Here is a 17,894-nt window from a genome sequence, read left to right as displayed (position 1 = left end):
TAACCTCCCTCCAGATAGTCACAGACTGGTTTGGGTTGGGAGGGACCTTAAAAGCTCATCCCATTCCACCCCATTTCCACGGGCAAGTGCAGCTTCCACTAGAGCAGGCTGTCAAATGCCACCCCTGGTGAGGGCTAAGGCTCTTGGCGGGATCACATCCTGCTCAGCCACTGTGCTGCAGGGGACAGTGCCCGGGAGAGGACAGGGCTGTGGTGTTTATACATTGGGAGGGCTGTGGTGTTTATACATTGGAGGGTACAAACTGCCCAGGGAGGTGCTGGAATCACCATCCCTGGAGGTGTTTAAGGAAAGACTGGAGTGGCACCCAGCGCCCTGGTCTGCTTGACAAGGTGGTGTTCAGTCCTAGGTTGGACTCCATGGTCTCAGAAGTGTTTTCCAACCTAATTAATTCTATTATGCCTGTAGCATCCAAACCTGCCCACAGATACCAGCCATACTCCCCATACGCGGTGGGAGGCTTGGGGATGGGGGGGCTATCCTTGCCCTCACCTGCACACAGAGCATATGGGGTTTAACATGCTGCCCCGGGGATGTGCAGGAGTTGGGATACAGAGCCGAGAACCCGCCAGGAGCCCACCTGGAACGCTCCGGGCCCCGCTCGGAGCCGGGCCGCGACCCCCGACCCCCGCCCGGCCCTGAGGGCGCCGGAGCCCGCGCCCGTCCCCATGGCAACCGCGCGGCTGCGCGCCAGGGGGCGCTCTCGGCACCCGCCCCCCCACACGGCCGCCGCGGCCCCGGCCCGATCCCCCGGCCCGGCCCGGCCCGGCGACCCCCGGCCTGACCCTCCCTGCGGGCTGCCGGCCACAGGCCGTGCTGGGGAGCCCCTCAGCCCTGCTCCTCGCTGGCACTGCCCATCCCGCGGCCCTGCGAAGTTCCCAGGAGACTCCTGCAGCCCTCCGGGCAGGGCAGGAATCCTGCGGCACCCGGCTGCAGGTGGGCACGGGCAGGGCTGGGCTTGGCGCGGGCAGGGCACGGAGGGGTGTGGTGCAGGCAGGGGTGGGCACGCTGCGGGCAGGGCAGGGTTAGGTATGGCGCATGCAGCGGTGGGCATGGCGTGGGCAGGGGTGGGCATCCTGCCGGGCGCTTGGCCGCGTGGCCGCACAGACCTTCCTTGATGGAGCAGGACAAAGGTTTTGTTCTTCTCCCAACAGTGCAGCCTTGTGCGGCCGCGGGCAGCGGCGACAGGCAGCAGCCAGCGCGGCCCCGTGCTCCCACGCCACGGCGCAGGGGGGGAGTTTCTCCTCCTTTGTCTGCTCCCGGCCAGGCAGCAGCCGGTGCGCGGCAGCGCCGGAGCAGCCGGGGAACGGCCTCGGCAGGAGCCGCGGCGGACGGCGGCCGCGGTCCCCTCTGCCCCGGCACAGCCACCGGCCCGGCCTCGCCGCGCTGGGAACGAGCAGCGATCCCGGGGGAGCCAAGCTCTTCATGACGGAAACCCGACCAGGCAGCGGGGACGGCAGCTGCGCCCGGCGACGGGGAGGACGGCAGCATTGGGGACAAGGACACCCGCGCCCCGTCCCCACCCCCGGCGCCCGCCGTCGGCCATGGGGAACGGCATGAGCCAGGTAACGGGGAGCGCTGGGGCGGCTGCTCTGCGGTTCGGCCATGCCCGGGCTGCTCGTCCGGTGCCGGAGGTGGGAGACCCTTACCTGGCGGCTGCCCCTGCCGTGCCTAGCGGCGTTTCACCTGCCGGCACCGGCTTCGGCTCTGTTTGTTTGTTTATCTGCCGGCAGAGCAACACCGGAGGTGAAACAAGAAGGGACACTGCGCTGGGACAGCTGACAGCTGCCCGGGGGGTGGAGGGAAGGGGTCACAGCGAGTTCCTTCAAGGAAGGGGGGAACTTTTCCCAGCACCTTTAATCCCAAGGAGCCAGCACCAAGCACACGCTGTGAGCTCTGTATGACTCCCAGCCTGGTGGTCCCACACCCCCTGCTCAGCGGGGCTGGGCTGTGCATGGGGCTCGGCATCACAGGGCAGAGGGGATGGGCGCTATTTTATTTATGTGCTGCCCCGTTTTCTCCTCTGAGGAGCGGGTCAGCAGGGTGCTGGGGACAGGCACATGCTGTTTATTCATGGTTCAGTGTCCTGCCCTTGGGAGCTGCCCTTGCTAACTGGCGCTCTCCCACCCGCTCCTCTCAGTGCTGCAGCTGTGAGTTAAAGGCACCCTGTCAATAGGAAATTGATCTAAAATCACAGGAATCACACACAAAAAAAACCCCTTCTTTAAGCTGTTCAATTGAGAGAAACGTTTCCAAATGTGAGCAGTGAGACAAGTGTAAGTCCAGCTGTGCTGGTGAAAATCACCTCCACCTGCCCTGAGCACCAAATATTGCTGCAGGGAGAAACTGGCAGAGAACTGCCTGGATACAGGATTGAACTCACTGACCAGGCTGGGAGTGAGGGGGAATGCAAAATAGCTTTGGCTGACAAGGTTTGCAAGGTGTCCTGCTTCTGCATCTGCAGTGCTGTTAACAGAGGCCTTGTCAAGTAATTATCTTTTCATCATGAGAAGTGGAATTTCCCAGGGGAAATGAGCTGAAAGCATGGTGTCCAGAGCAATCTGTGCCTGAGCTGTGAGAAATGGGCTTCCTGCAGTGCAGAGTAAGGGGAGCAGAACTCAGGGCTGGGAGGGGGACAGCTACATCCCCTACAAGCTTCTCTGTGCCTGTTGCTTTCCCATCCCTGGAACAGCAGGGCTTCCAGAGGTCATGGGTATAGTCCAAGGCTGTACAAAGGTGTGTGCAACTTGCTGAGCTCAGGTAATAAACCCCAACAGAGGACTAATTGATGATAAACAACAGGAACAATAAAAAAGCTGTGTCTGGCTCCCAGCACCCATGAGAGGGCAGTGCCAGGACTACATCCAGCCCCACATGCTGGGTGCCAGGGCAGTGACAGCCCTGGGAACACACAGGTCCAGCTGCCCCAGCACCATTCCTGCCCTGGGGCTGGCCATGGTCATGCCAGTGCCAGAACTTTGGCCCCTCCAACCAAGGTCAGTGCTTCCCAGTGTGGGTCCACAGCACAGAGTCACTGCTCACACTGCCACTTCCCCTTGTGTCCCACAGATCCTTCCTGGCCTCTACCTTGGGAACTTCGTTGGTGAGTGGAACCCCACTGCTGCAGAGATGTTCTCCAGCTGGGGACTGGGGCTTGCTTGAGCTGGTGCCTCCCTGCCTGCAAATGCTGCCTGACATCCTGCCTGCACCCACCACCCTGCCTGTGCCCACTGCTCTGCCTGCACCCACGGCCTGCTCTGCTGTTTGGGTTGGCAGTAGTGGGAGTGAAGACACTGTGGGAAAGGCAAGGCAGAGACCCCTGCTTTTGCATGGTTTCCTTATTTAAAAGCTGCCATGAGTTCTTGGGATGCATGGGGGAAAGGAGCCAAGGAGGAAATATGGATCCTGTGCCAGGAGCAGAGGAGCTGGTGGTGCCACACGGGTGCAAGGGAGCAGGACAGGGGCACTTCAGGGTAATGCTCCCCAGTTTTGCTGCTGTAGAAGAGGTCAGAGGGGGCTGCCCATCCTCAGGAGGGAATTTCCCAGAGGCTGAATCACCCCTTCTCACACCAAGTCACTATTTTAAGGAATTTTCATTGTCAGGGGACAGTTAATGACCAAGTGTTGGCATCTGCCATGACAAACGAGCCTGTACTCCTACCTCCCTGATGGCTCCTTTGCCAGCTTGATTCCTGCAGCAAGTGCTGCACAAGCTTAAAACCACTGGTGTGAATTGCTAAGGAAATGTCACTGGAGTGGCAGCCCTGTTCTGCCTTTGCCCCATGGAGCACTTTGGGTTGGGCTGGGGGGGGCTGTGGCTTGCTGGGAACAGAGGGACAAGGGCACCCAGCTGCCAGGTTCATCAGGGGGGTTCCTGTGAGCATCCTCTGCTGTGGGGCCTAGGCCTGATGCCATCCAAGCACTCCTCATCACTCTGCCAAGCAATCCAGGGTGACAAGATTCTAGGCCTGCAACATTAAGCTCACAGAGGCATCTCCTCCAACTGGAAGCTTTTCCAGACCCTTGCTTCCAGTGTCACCAGTTGCTGTCACTGCCTGCTGAGGCGGATGGGAAGGTGGCAGGTGTGGGAGTCCCTATCTCCCTCTCCACACAGAGAGCAGCTTCCCTGCCCTTGAGAGCATCTCCCTTGAGACTCGCTCTTATTAAAATTCACATCATGCCATTAGCATTTCCTGGGCTGGATCCCTGAGCCAAGGTTTTACAGCACGTGAAAGTTTAGAAACCCAAAAGAATGAGATGGGGAAATGCTTCCCCTCCTCTCTGGCCGCGCTTGCTGCATCTGCTGGTTGTGGCATGAAAGGGAGACACTTGGAAGCTGCTCAGCAAGACAAGCACGCTCCCCTCCCTGTGCAGCAACTGCTGTGCTGGACTAGAGGCCAGGATCACATCCAGAATGCTGAAACATTGGTGAGAGGCAGGGCATTGCCCCCAACAGCCAAGGATACCTCATTTCTGTCCATGCAGCTGCAGAGAGAACAGACCAGAGAGCAGCAAGTCACTGCTCAGGTGTTTCTACAGAAAATCAGAGTTGATATAAATTGCTGCAGCTCCACTTCCATATTCACAAGATAAAGCAGTTCTCTCAGGCTGCAGCAAGTCCCAGTGCTGTGTGTGTGTATCTGCTCAAGGAGGTGTGCGCAGGGCACGTCTCCTCCCGAAGTGGGGACAAGTACAGGCAGGAGGGACACTGCCTGCTGACCCAGAGTGTTTCTGTGCAAGTGTGAATGGTTCAACAGCATGAGCAGCAAGGAGAAGGGATCAGGGAGAGGCCTCTGGTTTGGGATCATGGGATTGGCATTCCAGGTTTCCATGTTTGCCCATGTCTGCACTGCTGCATGTGTGGGTGGGATGCAGTTGATCTGCTGGAGCAAGGCTCTGTGCTGGCTGGCTGTAGAAGCAGGGTGGGAGCACTGTGGGAAGAGAAGGATAAGAAATGAATACGTTTTGATGTCTGGTTTTATCCTTTAGATGCCAAAGACCTGGAGCAGCTAAGCAGGAACAAGATCACCCACATTGTTTCAATCCATGAATCCCCCCAGCCCTTGCTGAAGGTAGGGTCCTGCACCAGATGTCACCCTGTAGATTCCTGTAGCTCCTTCCATGCTGCATCTTCCTTCCCCCTCTGAGAATCCCATGGCACCTCTCCTGGTCACTGATCCCAGAGGGGCTGGGCGGCCCCCCGGCATGGGAAATTGGCTGTCTTGTGACTATAACCCGACCTTGAACACTGACGGGAAACAATTTCCAGCTCTCCAGACTCCTCTTTTTTCCCATCCTCTCCCACGAGCTGCTGGTGTTCCCTTGCTCTGCCCTTCACCCCAGGGAGACTGTGGCCCCATCCCCATGCAGGGGGGATGCTGTGTGGGGGAAGCAAAACCCTGTAGGGAGCTGTGGGTGAGGAGCAAAGGTGCTGCCGGCCCTGCTCTGACCATGTATGACACCCTGGCTGCAGTGCCTGAGCTTCTCCTCTTCCTATTCTCTCTTCCAGGACATTACCTACCTCCGCATTCCCCTGCCCGACACCCCTGAAGCCAACATGTGAGTACCCTGGGCATGGTGGGGACGTGCAGAGAGGTGGGAGGGTGACCAGACGTGAGGGCTCACAGCTTCTCAAGCCCTCCATGTGCTCCAGCTCCCTCCAGCTCCTCAAGCACCATGATCCACAGGCTGGAGATGTGATGCCATGGTGCAGGGGACTGCCCCTGGACCCCAACAGCATCCCACTTCAGTGACTGCTGTGAGGGCATGAGCCCTGGGGTGAGGTGAGGGACAGCCACTCGGCAGCACCCATGGAGAGAGGCAGCAAGCATCCTCCCAGGAAGTATCTGGAGAGGGGAGAGCACACAAAGGGTATGGAGCCAGCCAAGGGCACAGTCATGGCTGGAGATTCGAGCAGCCAGCGTCCCATTGCCCCAGCATGAGTCACACAAGTCACAGGGCAGCCCCGTGCATCCCCAGCACAGTGTCCCCTTCTGTGTCCTCAGCACAGAATGAGCTGGCAAATCCACCTTTCCTTGGGAATAAACAGCACTGAGATGTTCAGGTCTCAGCAGTGGCTGGCAGATCCCCTAAAACAACTCATACAGGGCTGTTCTGCCTGCAGCTAAAAATGCTGTTCCACCCCTGAAGTTCTTATTCTGTCTGGTTTATTTTTCCTGCTAGCAAGAGGCACTTCAAGGAATGCATCAGTTTTATCCATCAGTGTCGCCTGCATGGAGGGAACTGCCTCGTCCACTGGTAATGCTGCTTCCCCTGTGCCTGCTGCTGTGTCCCCCCAGCTCAGCAGATACAGCCCCCAGCCCCTCACTTCAGCTGCAACCCCTGATCAAAGCCAGCCTGTGCCAGAGGGCTCTGTGCCAATGGACCCACCCAGGATCCACCCTTGGCTGTAGCTTGTGACTCAAACCCAGCAGGATCCAGGCAGTCCTGGAGCCGGGGCAGCTTTTTGCTGCAGCTGAGTGTGCGGGATGAGCAGGGTTTGGGGCAGGCAGCCAGGCAGTGGCTGCTGCTCCCATTCCCTGTAGAGGAGTGGGTATTTATAGGCACTGATGGCCAGGACCTTGGAAGGTCTCAGGCCTCCGGGAGAGCAAGTCCTTGGAGAAGAAGGACTGAAATATCTGAGGCACAGGGGTGGAGGAAGAGGCAAGCATGAGGTCAGGATGTGTCACTAACGCCAGCCCTTCGGCACTTTCCCTTGCCAGCCTCGCTGGCATCTCCCGCAGTACCACCGTGGTCGTTGCCTATGTCATGGTTGTCACAGAGCTGAGCTGCCAGGAGGTGCTGGATGCCATCAGGACCATCCGGCCCGTGGCCAACCCCAATCCCGGCTTCAGGCAGCAGCTGTCGGAGTTCAGCGGCAGCGCAGCCCGCAAGGTGGGACACACCTCTGCCACCTATGACCTGCTCCATGGCTGAGGCTGCTGTGGGCCTCAGAGCAAGGACAAGTCCTGAGGGGACTCGGTTTTTTCCCTGCTCCCCTTGCTGGCAGGCTTGTACCTGCCCTGGTAAACCAGCACTATATTTTACTTCTCGCTCCTTCCGCAGGTCCGCAGGCACCTGAAGCAGAAGTATGGGATGTCCCCTTTCAATGACGAGGAAGAAATAAAGGCCTTGCTGCCAGTAGGGAGAGAAGGAACATCCAGGACAGAGGGAGCTGTGCAAGGACTGGTCCCAAGAGCCAGAGACATGAGAAGCACAAGTCCCTTCCTGCTGCGGGTGAAGAGGACGTTCTCCTGCATCCCGGCTTGTCTGAAGTGACCCAAGCCAAGGGAGAGCAGAGAGCATCACCCAACAGCCTGGGAGAGATGAAGGAGATTCAGTACAGTGGGACAGGGAGCACTGGGCAGGACCTACACAAAGCCCAGCTCCTTCTTCTCTTCTGGGGTGGGAATGTGCCACCTTCTCTCTGGGCAGGTTTCACGGACGCTGTTGAGCTTTGCAGCACATGCTGGGCTCATCTTCTTCACATCCGATCTGTGCTGGGGACACAGATCTCTGTCCCTGGGTCACTGCAGGCTCCTGCTTGGGGCAGAACACAGGGGGTCTCTTCTGCCACAGGCCAGTATCCAGGTGTTGCCAGCAGCAGCTTTAGCACTTGGGTACCCACTGCATGGCCTCAGGGTGCACAGGAGAGCTGGTGCTCCCCTCAGAGCAGTTTTCCCACCAGCAGCACAAGCTCCCAGCACCCAGGTGGCTGCAGAGCAGGGACACACTAGTGTGCCAGCAGGTAATGCCACCAACACAGGCTTCCAGGCAAGGGTCCAGCTCCGGACTGGCCAAGCACAAGCCCTGAGCAAGCACTGTAGCTTTAGAAATCCACTGCACCCCATTCCCACCTACCCCAGGGCACAATCTGTAACAGGTGGGAACCAAGCATTTAACCTGGCCAGACCTCACTAGAGCAGAGCCTTAAGCCATTTTGCTTAAAGACTTTATATGTTCCCCAGTAATAAATACCCTTCTCTGTGGTCTGACTCTCCTGTGATGGCCAGGTTGAAATAGGGATGCCAAGGGGGAAGGTCCCAGCATGGGACCAATCTGGAGCTGCTGCTGGCCACTCTCTGGAGTGGGCTGGGGACACTGGCATGCCAGGACAGGGCTCACCCTGCTGCCTTGTGGGAAGGTGACAATGGAGGCCAGAAATGTGAGTGCCAGGGCAGGGCTCTCTGGGGACAAGCTCTGCTCCAGGAGCAGCAGGTGGGAGCTCACCTGGAGCCTGTTTCACTGTAGCCTCTCCACTCACTGGATCCAGGAGCACAAGGTCCAGGAGTCTTCAGGCTCCTCCAGCTGCTGGGAGTACTGGGAGCCTGACACCAGCTGTGTATCACAAGCCCCAGACCTGTCCCATTTACACATTTCCTGGAGCAGAGTCCCAGGTGGGAAAAATTCTGAGGATGCCCAGCTGCGTCATCAGCATTGTCCCTGTTGGGACTCAGAGCATGTTTCTGGGGTCCCCCTCATCCCTGCCCCCCTCTTCTAGGGAGAAGGGATCCCCCAGGAGACAAAGCTTCAAGACCAAGGTTCCTTCCTGCTGCCAGCATCTGCCTGCTGAGCTGGGTGCTGCCTTGGGGTGACCCAGGCAGACTGGGAGCTCCATCCTCTCTGGGCAGATACTGACCAAACTGAATAACCAGGGGTGCATCATCCTTCACTGCTCCTGCACCATGGGATCCCACTCTCCTTCCAGTTCCTTCCAGGCTCCTCTACCTACCCCCTCGGCCCCAGGCCAGGCTCTCCAGCACCCTTTGGCCTCCTCAGCACCCAGCAGGGTGGAAGCCCTGCAGCCCAGGATCACACATCTGGGATGGATGTGTGCACTATGAACAGCTGCACCCTCTCACACTGGGACACCTTATGCCAAGGTGTTTGCACCCAGAGATTCCCTTGTTCCCACTGTAAACCCCACAGGGCCCTCCAGCTCAGCTCACAGCACAGCAGAATTTGTTTATTTTGGCAGATCTGGTTTACACAGCTTGGAAAAACCCGGGCAAGGGCAGGGTTAGCTACGAGTTAATGTTTGACTGCCTTTTGAAGCTCATTTCGGCATGAAAAGTTTAAGGGTTAAGCAGCTTCGCCTTCTCCAGGAAGGGAGAAGCTCGGTGAGGAATACAGTGGGGAATGTGGCTCCTGAGCGTCCTCGCTGATGCCCGGGTAATTGGATCCCCCGGGTCCTGCGTCAGCAGGCGGCTGCCACACCACATGAAATCCCCGCCGGCCGATAAAACTCATCCCGGCGGGCTGGGGCTGACAAACGAGCCGGCGGCTGCGATTATCTCCCGGCCTTGGATGTAATCAGTGAAGCCACTGGGAGGCTGTGCAGTGACTCCCTGCCACAGCACTGCTTCCCAAGGCAGAAAGGGGAGATGTGGATTTTCTGTCCGTCAGTTCTCAGGCCCTTTTCCCAGAACGTGGCCCCACAGCTCGCTCAAATGGAGGGCACAGGTGGTGCCTGGGCTTCACTTTGCAACAAAGGGATCGCGGTCAGGCTCAATAAGGAGAGAAAACCCCTGCCAGTGGGGCTCGCTCGTACACCCCATGTGGCCCCATGTGCCCTCTGTGCCACGTGGCTGTGCCCTGTCCTCACATCCTCTGGGAAAGCCCAGGACTGGGCTCTCTGCCACTGATTATTCATTTGGAGACTTTGCAGCCCCAGTAGCTCTCAGGAACTTTGCTTCTCCTCTCGGCCAGAGGTGACTTTCTCTGACTCAGAGCGGGAAAGGAGACCTGGGTGACTGCAAAAGGAGACTTGGGGGACAGCAGCCGGGCAGAGGAGCAGGGCTTCCCTGCACAGCGACATGAAACTCTGCAGCAGTGATAGAGGAACCAACACCAGTGTCACCTCAGGGTGGCCAGTGACTCAGCCCGTGCCCCGCTGGGGGCCAATGGGGAGCTGGTGCAGGATGTGTCCCACCCCGGTCCCGGCAGCCCTTGGCACAGCTCATCCGTCCTTCCCACCCTTTCCCGTTCGACTCAGCATCCAGAGCTCCACAAGGCAGACGTGAGCATTAGAGCAGAGATTTGAGAGATAGGGACAAGTGACTGTTCACACCACCCTGGAAACCCTGTGCTGTTCCCACAGCTCCCTGCAGCTCTCCACACCCATGGAGTGAGCAGCCGGTCCCATGGGAGGACGCAGTCCCTGGAGCTGGGACGTGTCCAGCTGGATCCCCAACGCAAGAAGTAAAGGGAGTAGAGTCCTTTGTCCCCTTCGGGGAGCATGTGGGAGACCTGACAGTTTTAGGGGAAGCATTTGGTAGGGGTGCAGGAGAGTTCCGTGTGCCTTCTGGTGCCTTGTCCTCTCTCCCGTGGATGCAATGTGCCTGCCCCTCTCCCGCGAGTGCAGGGTGCGTGTGTTGAGAAATACACCTAGTGCAGGTATCTCGGTATGTAAATCAGCAGTGCGAGCTGCACATAGTGTTCCGAACGGCAGGAAAAGGCTGCAGCCCCAGGCAAGAGCCGGGAATGGGCGCTCACCCTTTGCCTAACAAAGGGCACTTCCCGGGGTGGGGGTCAATCACCCAGAGCCTCCGCAGGATGCAGTGAACAACGGGAAGAGGCTAAAATCACCACTGGTGTACATGGCTGCACACATTGTGAGGATCTGAAACTTCGGGGATGTCTTTTTTGGGGGTCCCTCCCGTAGGCACCAGCTCCAGCTCTTCCCATTGCTGCAACCGTCAATTACGACATCATTTTTTCCTGAACACGGATGTCTGACGCTGCTGCGCGGGGAAAAGTGGAGCAGAGTAAAAAATTTAAGAACCGTCCCCCCCTGCCTTGGGGCAGCCAGAACCTGCAGCGTGCGCCAGGAAAGGGAAAGTGAAAGCCGGAGCCGCTTTCGGTTTCGCCGCCGGGCCGTGATGGCGGAGCCGGGGGCGCCCATGCGGCTGAAGGAGTGGCTGATCGCGCAGATCGACAGCGGCCGGTACCCGGGGCTGCGCTGGGAGAACCGGCAGCGAACGCTCTTCCGCATCCCCTGGAAGCACGCGGCCAAGCAGGATTACCGGCAGCAGGAGGATGCTGCGCTCTTCAAGGTACCCCGGGCTCCCCGCGGTCCCCACCCGGCCCTGGGAATGGCCCCCGGGCTCCGTGTGCACTCCCGGGGCTCCCCATTGCCGGGGCTCCCCACTGCCCGGGGCTCCCCATTGCCGGGGCTCCGCACTGCCCAGCCCCGTGCGCACCCCGGCACCGCTCACCCAGCTCTGTGCAGCCGAGCTCCATGCGCACCTCCAGGGCTCTCCATTACCTGACTGTGCGCAGCGCTAGGATTTGGCTCCATGCACACCCCTGGCACACACCGCCCGGCTCCGTGCACGCTGCCGGGGCTGCCGGTGTGCTCCCCTGCACCCCGCAGCACCCGGCTCCCCGCAGTCCCCCAGGACACAGCCCCGGCTCCCCACTGCCCGTCCACCCCGGTGGACTCACACCCTGGTGGACCCCCTTGGACAACCCAGCCGGGGGTCGGGTTGTGGCACCCCCCACAGCAGAGGGCACCCTCTGTCCCTCAGGCTTGGGCCATCTACAAGGGGAAGTACCACGAAGGGACGGACAAGGCCGACCCCTCCACCTGGAAGACGCGGCTGCGCTGCGCCCTCAACAAGAGCACCGACTTCCAGGAGGTGCCCGAGCGGAGCCAGCTGGACATCTCCGAGCCTTACAAGGTGTACCAGATCGTGACTGACAGAGCCTGTGATGCAGGTACGTCCCTGCCGTCCCTCCTCCTGTGCCAGATGTGGGGTTGGTACTTGAACCATGCCTGTACAAGCCCCGTGCCCCACAGATATTACCCTTCCTCCCCGCTCCTTTTCCTCTCTGGGTGTCCCGGACAGCCAGCTGTCTTCCCTGGGGCTGTTCCTGCCGTTTGCCAGGGGTTCACCGGTTCTTTCTTGCTCTCTGCAGAGAACAGTGACACACAGTCCCCAGGCGGTGAGGACCAGCAGGTGAGCCTGCCCTGTGCCATCCAGGCAGGGGAGAAGGTGGGACCCTCAAATCCCCCCCTCACCCATCAGCTGCTCCCCCGCTTGCACACTGCCTGCATTTGTCCCACGGGGCTTCAGAGAGGGTCCCCTGTGCCCCGCACTGCCAGACCCAGGCAGGGGATCTGCTGGCTTATGGGGTCCATGGTAGAGGAAGGAGCTGGCTCAGGAGCCCCCACTGCCAGCTCAGCCCTCACCAAAGCTGCTCCTACCCCCAGGGCAGCACTGCAGGGAGTCCGAAGAAGGAGGAAAGCCAGAAGGACGTGCTGGAGAATGCCCAAGTGTCTCCACAGCCCCGGATCTCTGGCCACCCAACCGAGCGAGGTGAGGAGGGTCCCTCTCGGTGGGATGGGGCTGGGGACAGGGAGTGCACACTTCTGCCAGGATCCTGCTCTCCTGTCGCTCATGCATGCAACACCTGTGGGGATTGAGGTAGGGGCTGAGGACTCCCACGCTACCCCAGCAAAGCCATACACTTAGGGGATATGATGAGGCCCAATAATGAGCAAACACAGTGGGAAGTGTGGGCCCAGGGGCTTGGGCCAGGAGAGTCCCTGGGAGCCCTTGGGGTACTGTCCATGTCCTTTTACCACCTCATCTCTGCCCTGCTCCAGGGTGCCTTGTGAGGGGAGTCTTCTATGGCTGGAACCCAACCCATGGCCAGCTTCTTCCCGGACCCCAGTCCTACCTCCCTGTGGAGGATGTCAACAATTCAGGTAGGAGCCATGCTGCAGGCAATGCCCTGGGTGGCCCACCAGCCCAGACTGCCCATGAACTGACCCTCCCTTTGCCCCAGACTGCTGGCTCCACATCCGCCTGTACTACTGCGACGTGCTGGTGAAGGAGGTGACCACCCGCACGGCCGAGGGCTGCCGCATCACCACCAGCGCCGTGCCGGCCGACAGCGAGCGCCTCTACGGCCCCTCGTGCATGGAGCAGATAAGATTCCCCCCACCGCAGGTGCTCAGCGGCCACGGCCGCGTGGCCTGCATGGCCAACGTGCTGGAGCGCCTCTTGCCCCACCTGGAGCGCGGGGTGCTGCTGTGGGTAGCACCTGAGGGGGTCTTCATGAAGCGCCAGTGCCAGGGCAGGGTGTACTGGAACGGGCCACTGGCCCCGCACAAGAACTGGCCCAACAAGCTGGAGAGGGAGAGGACTTACAAGCTGCTGGACACACAGCAGTACATACAGCGTAAGTCCCTGTGGGACTCTGCTCCCCTGAGGGAGAGGGGCAGGTCCTGCCCTGGTGTGGCTGACGGGGGCTGTGAGGACCCTGTGTCCCCTGACAGCGCTGGTGTCTTGCAGAGGTGCGGGAGTACCTGAGCAACGGGCAGCTCCTGCCTCAGTACCAGATCTACCTGTGCTTCGGGGAGGAATACCCCACCAGAGCTGGGCACCCCTTCCAGAAGCTCATCATGGCTCACGTGAGTCCCACTGGGGCTGGTGACCCCTGAGCCAGGCACAGGGACCAAGGTGAGGACGTGGACCTGTGCCCATCCTCTGTCGTTCTGTGCCTCCGCAGGTGGAGCCGGTGTTCGCTCGGGAGCTCTTCCATCATGCCCAGCGCTTGAGGCCGACGCTGCTCTGCAATTCCCCCCAGCCCTGTGCCCCTGGCACCTCCAGCCACGTTCTCCATGTCCTCAAACAGCTCTGCCAGCCCTGAACTGGGTGGGAGAGGAGAGCCCAGTTGCCATAAGGTCTCAGAGTGGGAGGCTCTGAGCCCTGTGGCTCCATTCCAGCTGCATTTCCTGAGGCAGAGTGCTCAGTGTGTGGGACCAGACAAGGACAGATGTTAGCTGGGTGGGCAGGTGCTGCTGCCCCTGTGATTGCTGTATTTATTCCCCAGGAGTCCCCCAGGTGGGGTTTGTTGCGTGCCTATTCAGCAAGCCAGGGCAGACCTGGCTCTGTCCTTGCACCTTGTGCTGTCAGGACTTGCTGTTGCAAACCTTCAAAATAAAGGTTGTGTTTTCCTATGGGTGCTGGGGGCTGGCTCTGGGGTGGGGGGCTGGTGCTGGTCTGAGTGGAGCACGAGTGGCTGGGGAAGCTGAGTCCAGACACAGCCTCATGTGAGCAAAGCTAGCTCAGCCCCAGCCACAGTGTGGGACAACCCTCTGTCCCAGCACTGGCTCCAGACCTGTCCTGCCCCTTGTCCCAGCCCCTTGGCAGGGATGAAGGCAGCAGCAAGGTGCCTGTTAGCTGCTCTAATGACCTGGCAACACAGAAGACTGTCCCAAAGGCAGTCACTGCCTGTGTCTCAGTTTACACCCATGAACAAGGTGATGGAGCTCCCGGGGCCTGTGCTGAGCCCAGAGTTTTGGGAACAATGCAGGGACCTGGCACAATGGAGAGACCTGGCACAGGATCCAGCACAAGGCCAGGCTGGGGGCAGGGGCTGAGGCACTGGGGTGGGCAGGGGGCAGATGGGCAGATCTGAGGGCAGGCAGCACCTCAGCCCTGCCATCATCCCTCACTCAGCCTCGCTCCAGCCCCAGCCAGAGCCCGGCTGCTCACCGTGATCAGGGCAGGATGAGAACCAGGTCGTGGGAGCCTTCCGTGGGAAAGGGGGCTGGGGGAGCGGGGGGCTGTGCCCGCCTCTGCCCCGGGGAGGCCGCAGCCGTGCCAACCCCGGGGCCACTGGCTGCTAGCCGCAGGTCTTGGCGGCGCATCCGTCTGTCTGTCCACAGGGACCAGTGCTGGACGGCAGAGTCCTGCTCCGCCCTGGGCGGCCCCTCAGAGGAGGGGCCCGCCGCCCCCTCGCCGGCCGGCGGGTTTTAACGGGCCGTGCCGGGGCCGAGCGGCAGAGCGGAGCGGGATCAGCGGCAGCGCTGGAGCGGCGGGGCCGGCAGGGAGGATGCAGCCGGACCTCCCCGTCGGCGACGCGGCGCTGCGCAGCCCACCGGCCCCTGAGCCGGCCGGCGGAGCCTTCCCCAGCGCTGAGGCCACCAAGCCACCCTACAGCTACATCGCCCTCATCACCATGGCCATCCAGAGCGCGCCCGAGCAGCGCATCACCCTCAGCGGCATCTACCGCTACATCATGGGCCGCTTCACCTTCTACCGGGAGAACAAGCAGGGCTGGCAGAACAGCATCCGCCACAACCTCTCCCTCAACGAGTGCTTCGTCAAGGTGCCCCGTGACGACAAGAAGCCGGGAAAGGGCAACTACTGGACCCTCGACCCCGACTGCTACAACATGTTTGAGAACGGCAGCTTCTTGCGGCGCCGCCGGCGCTTCACCAGGAAGAAGGGTGTCCGGGATGCACCAGGCACTGAGGGAGACGAGGGGCTCAGGAAGACCCCCCGACAGCAGGCACAAGGGCTGCCCGCCGCCCCGCTGCCGGAGGAGGGGAAGGCAGAGGGGGGCTTCAGCTCGTCGGCCACCGGACGCCTGCCAAGTCCTGCCGCTCTCTCCGAGGGTGCCGGCGTGCCGGGGTGTGCTGAGCCCTGGGCCCGGCGTCAGCCGCCCAAGGCCAGGCAGCCCTGCCTGTACCTGCCGGACGTGGCACAGCCCAAGGGGTCGTTCCTCACACCCCCCGAGAGTCGCCCGCCCAAGGAGACTGCCTTCGGGGGGCTCCCGGCGGCGCTGCAGCTGCCCCGGCCAGGTCAGTACCCACTGCCCAGCGAGCGCCCGGCCCAGCACCAGCACCCTGCCCTGCTGCCCGCCCTGCTGCCCACCCAGCACAGGGACCCCCCGCAGGACTCGCCGGCCACCCCAGACACCCCCCCAGAGCAGCTGGAGGGCAAGGAGCTGGCTGCCCCTGCGTTGGGGCCGTGTCAGCCGTTCGGGCAGGTGGCACCAGCATTCCCTGGAAACCTCCTGGGCACGGGCAAGCCCTCCCCATCCTGCTTCCTGGAGGGAGAGGGCTACACGCAGCCCCACCTGCCCGTGTTCGGCTCCTTCAGCCGGCCGGGCCCCGAGGCACTGGGCAGCAGCTATCAGTGCCGGGTGCAGGCGCTGAGCTTCTGCGTGAAGGAGCGGCCCTGCGGCACAGCACTGGAGCATCTCCTGGCTGCAGCCCCCCCGGCCCCCAGCGCCCCCCGCCAGCCAGCCTTCGGGGCCATGGGGCCACGGGCAGGTGAGCAGAAGGAGCCGTGGGGGCCGGGGACCACGATCCCACTGCAGGGGGGTAACGGGTACCCCCTGGGGCTGCCCCCCTGCCTCTACCGGACACCCGGCATGTTCTTCTTCGAGTGAGGGACTCCCCACCCCGGGACAACCCAGCGCCTAATAAAGCACATTCCCCAACGCTGCCTCTGTGGTCTCTGTGCCCCATTCGAGGTGGGCAGTGGGCAGGGGCAAGCTGGGGACCCTCAGCCCCAGCTCAGGTGCTGGCTAGGGGACACACGTGCCCAAGGCCACCTGGCACAGCCACCATCCCCACCAGTCCCTCCGTCAGTGATCACTGACTGGATGGTGAGGGCATGTGGGGATGGGGCATGGCCTGGGTCAGGGCACCTACACCCAGGTCCTGCATCCCAGGGAGATGTTGGGGACAAGGTCTGGCCACAGTGTGGGGCCAGGAGCCCCTAAGTGCCATCCCATGGTAGTACAAGGGAACTTTGTCCCTGGGGATCAGGGGGAGGTGCTGCAGCAGAAGTTATCCCCCAGCGGAGCCCCACTGTCACCTCCCTGGGCCTGGGACCCCTCCAGGTTCCTGTTTTTTCACAGGATGTCACATGTGGCACAGGTGGCACCAGCCTCAGTGTGTGGCCCTGTAAATGGACCCATGTTGCCCCAGAGAGATCCAGAGGTTGTGGCACAGCGTGGAGGCTCTACTGTGGGGGGACAGGGCTCCCTCCCCTCTCTGTCCTTGCTTGTGGCTGTGTCAGTGCTTGGCTGGAATTCCAACTAGTCCCTGCAGACTCTGAGACCAGGGCAGCCCCAAAGATGGGCTGTGCCAGGGGCTGCAGCTCCGATGGGAACAGCCAGGAAAGTGGATTCCTCCGACCTGAATCACGCAGGGTGGCTGCCAGTGAAGAGGCACCAGCTGAGTCACCGCTGTTCACACTGGGCTGGGCACAGGGATGTGCCCCAACTGGCCCAACTGAGGGACACTGGAGTGGGCAGGGTCCCACACAGCCTCAGGATGGGACCTGGCCACTGGCTCCTTCCCACACAGCACTGGGACACCTGAGTCAGCAGCTCTGAGCACTGGAATGGGTCCAGAGTGATGCTGGAAAAGTGGGGGCTGTGCTTGCACCCCCCATCCTGCCAACCCCAGGCTGGGCGAGGGAGCTCCCCAGGAGCAGCAACACCCAGACGCCATGGCACAGCCAGCCCCAGGATAGACACAGGGCTGGCAGGGGCTCTCCATGCTGATGTGAGAACCAAATTTGTGTCAAAGTCCCCCCAGCTCCCCAAGGCCAGGGGGACTCCAGTTTGGCCAGTCTCGGGGGTCTCTGCGGGGGCCGTGCTGGCACGGAGGAACACTGCCGTCACTCGGGGACCGGGAGCACCGCGGCCACGTCAGTTCCCTTATCAGCCCCCAGACGGCTGCTGCTGGGCCATGGCTGTGTCCCAGCCCCGGGCAGGGCAGGGGGGCCGCCCTTCATCATCGGGGACCGCCACTCAGCCCTGCTGGGCCTCTCTTTACTCCCTTTTTTTCCCCTACCCAGTGGAAAACAATATTTGAGCGCCTACATCATGCTGGCGTCTCCGGAGCGGCCGGCGGCGAGCGCGGCTGACCTCAGCCCCCTCCTTCGCACGGTCCCCGGGGGCGCGGGAGGAAGCGAGCGCCGCAGCCGTGCCCGGGGCCGTCTGGTTCCCACGCAGCGTGGCCGGGCCCATCGCCCGCCGCGGCTGGGAACGCACGGCCCCGGCCCCATGCTGTGCCCGAGATGGGGTCCCTGTGCTGGGAGCATCCCACTGTCCCCCAAGCT

The 17,894-nt window shown here is 61.4% G+C and overlaps 2 protein-coding genes across 2 annotated transcripts; both read left to right on the top strand.

Annotated features, from left to right (window-relative positions):
* Window positions 1-677: 677 nt before the first annotated feature.
* Window positions 678-13,987, top strand: DUSP15 (dual specificity phosphatase 15). The gene is made up of 16 exons (XM_041458296.1): window positions 678-954; window positions 1,173-1,583; window positions 3,088-3,121; window positions 5,008-5,090; window positions 5,528-5,577; window positions 6,202-6,276; window positions 6,741-6,912; window positions 7,084-7,292; window positions 10,643-11,072; window positions 11,547-11,736; window positions 11,938-12,014; window positions 12,233-12,338; window positions 12,629-12,730; window positions 12,811-13,206; window positions 13,320-13,438; window positions 13,537-13,987. The coding sequence occupies exons 2-16, from the start codon at window positions 1,563-1,565 to the stop codon at window positions 13,675-13,677; spliced, it is 2,205 nt and encodes a 734-aa protein (XP_041314230.1). The 5' UTR covers window positions 678-954; window positions 1,173-1,562; the 3' UTR covers window positions 13,678-13,987.
* A 111-nt stretch (window positions 13,988-14,098) lies between these two features.
* FOXS1 (forkhead box S1) lies at window positions 14,099-16,253 on the top strand. Its single transcript, XM_041458276.1, has one exon. It carries the CDS (start codon window positions 14,866-14,868, stop codon window positions 16,207-16,209), a length of 1,344 nt encoding a protein of 447 aa, XP_041314210.1. The 5' UTR covers window positions 14,099-14,865; the 3' UTR covers window positions 16,210-16,253.
* The last annotated feature ends 1,641 nt before the right edge of the window (window positions 16,254-17,894 follow it).

This window comes from Pyrgilauda ruficollis, unplaced genomic scaffold (genome assembly GCF_017590135.1).
Source record: "Pyrgilauda ruficollis isolate IOZ18807 unplaced genomic scaffold, ASM1759013v1 scaffold127, whole genome shotgun sequence".
NCBI lineage: Eukaryota > Metazoa > Chordata > Aves > Passeriformes > Passeridae > Pyrgilauda > Pyrgilauda ruficollis.
This window is presented reverse-complemented; position numbering and strand designations above follow the sequence as displayed.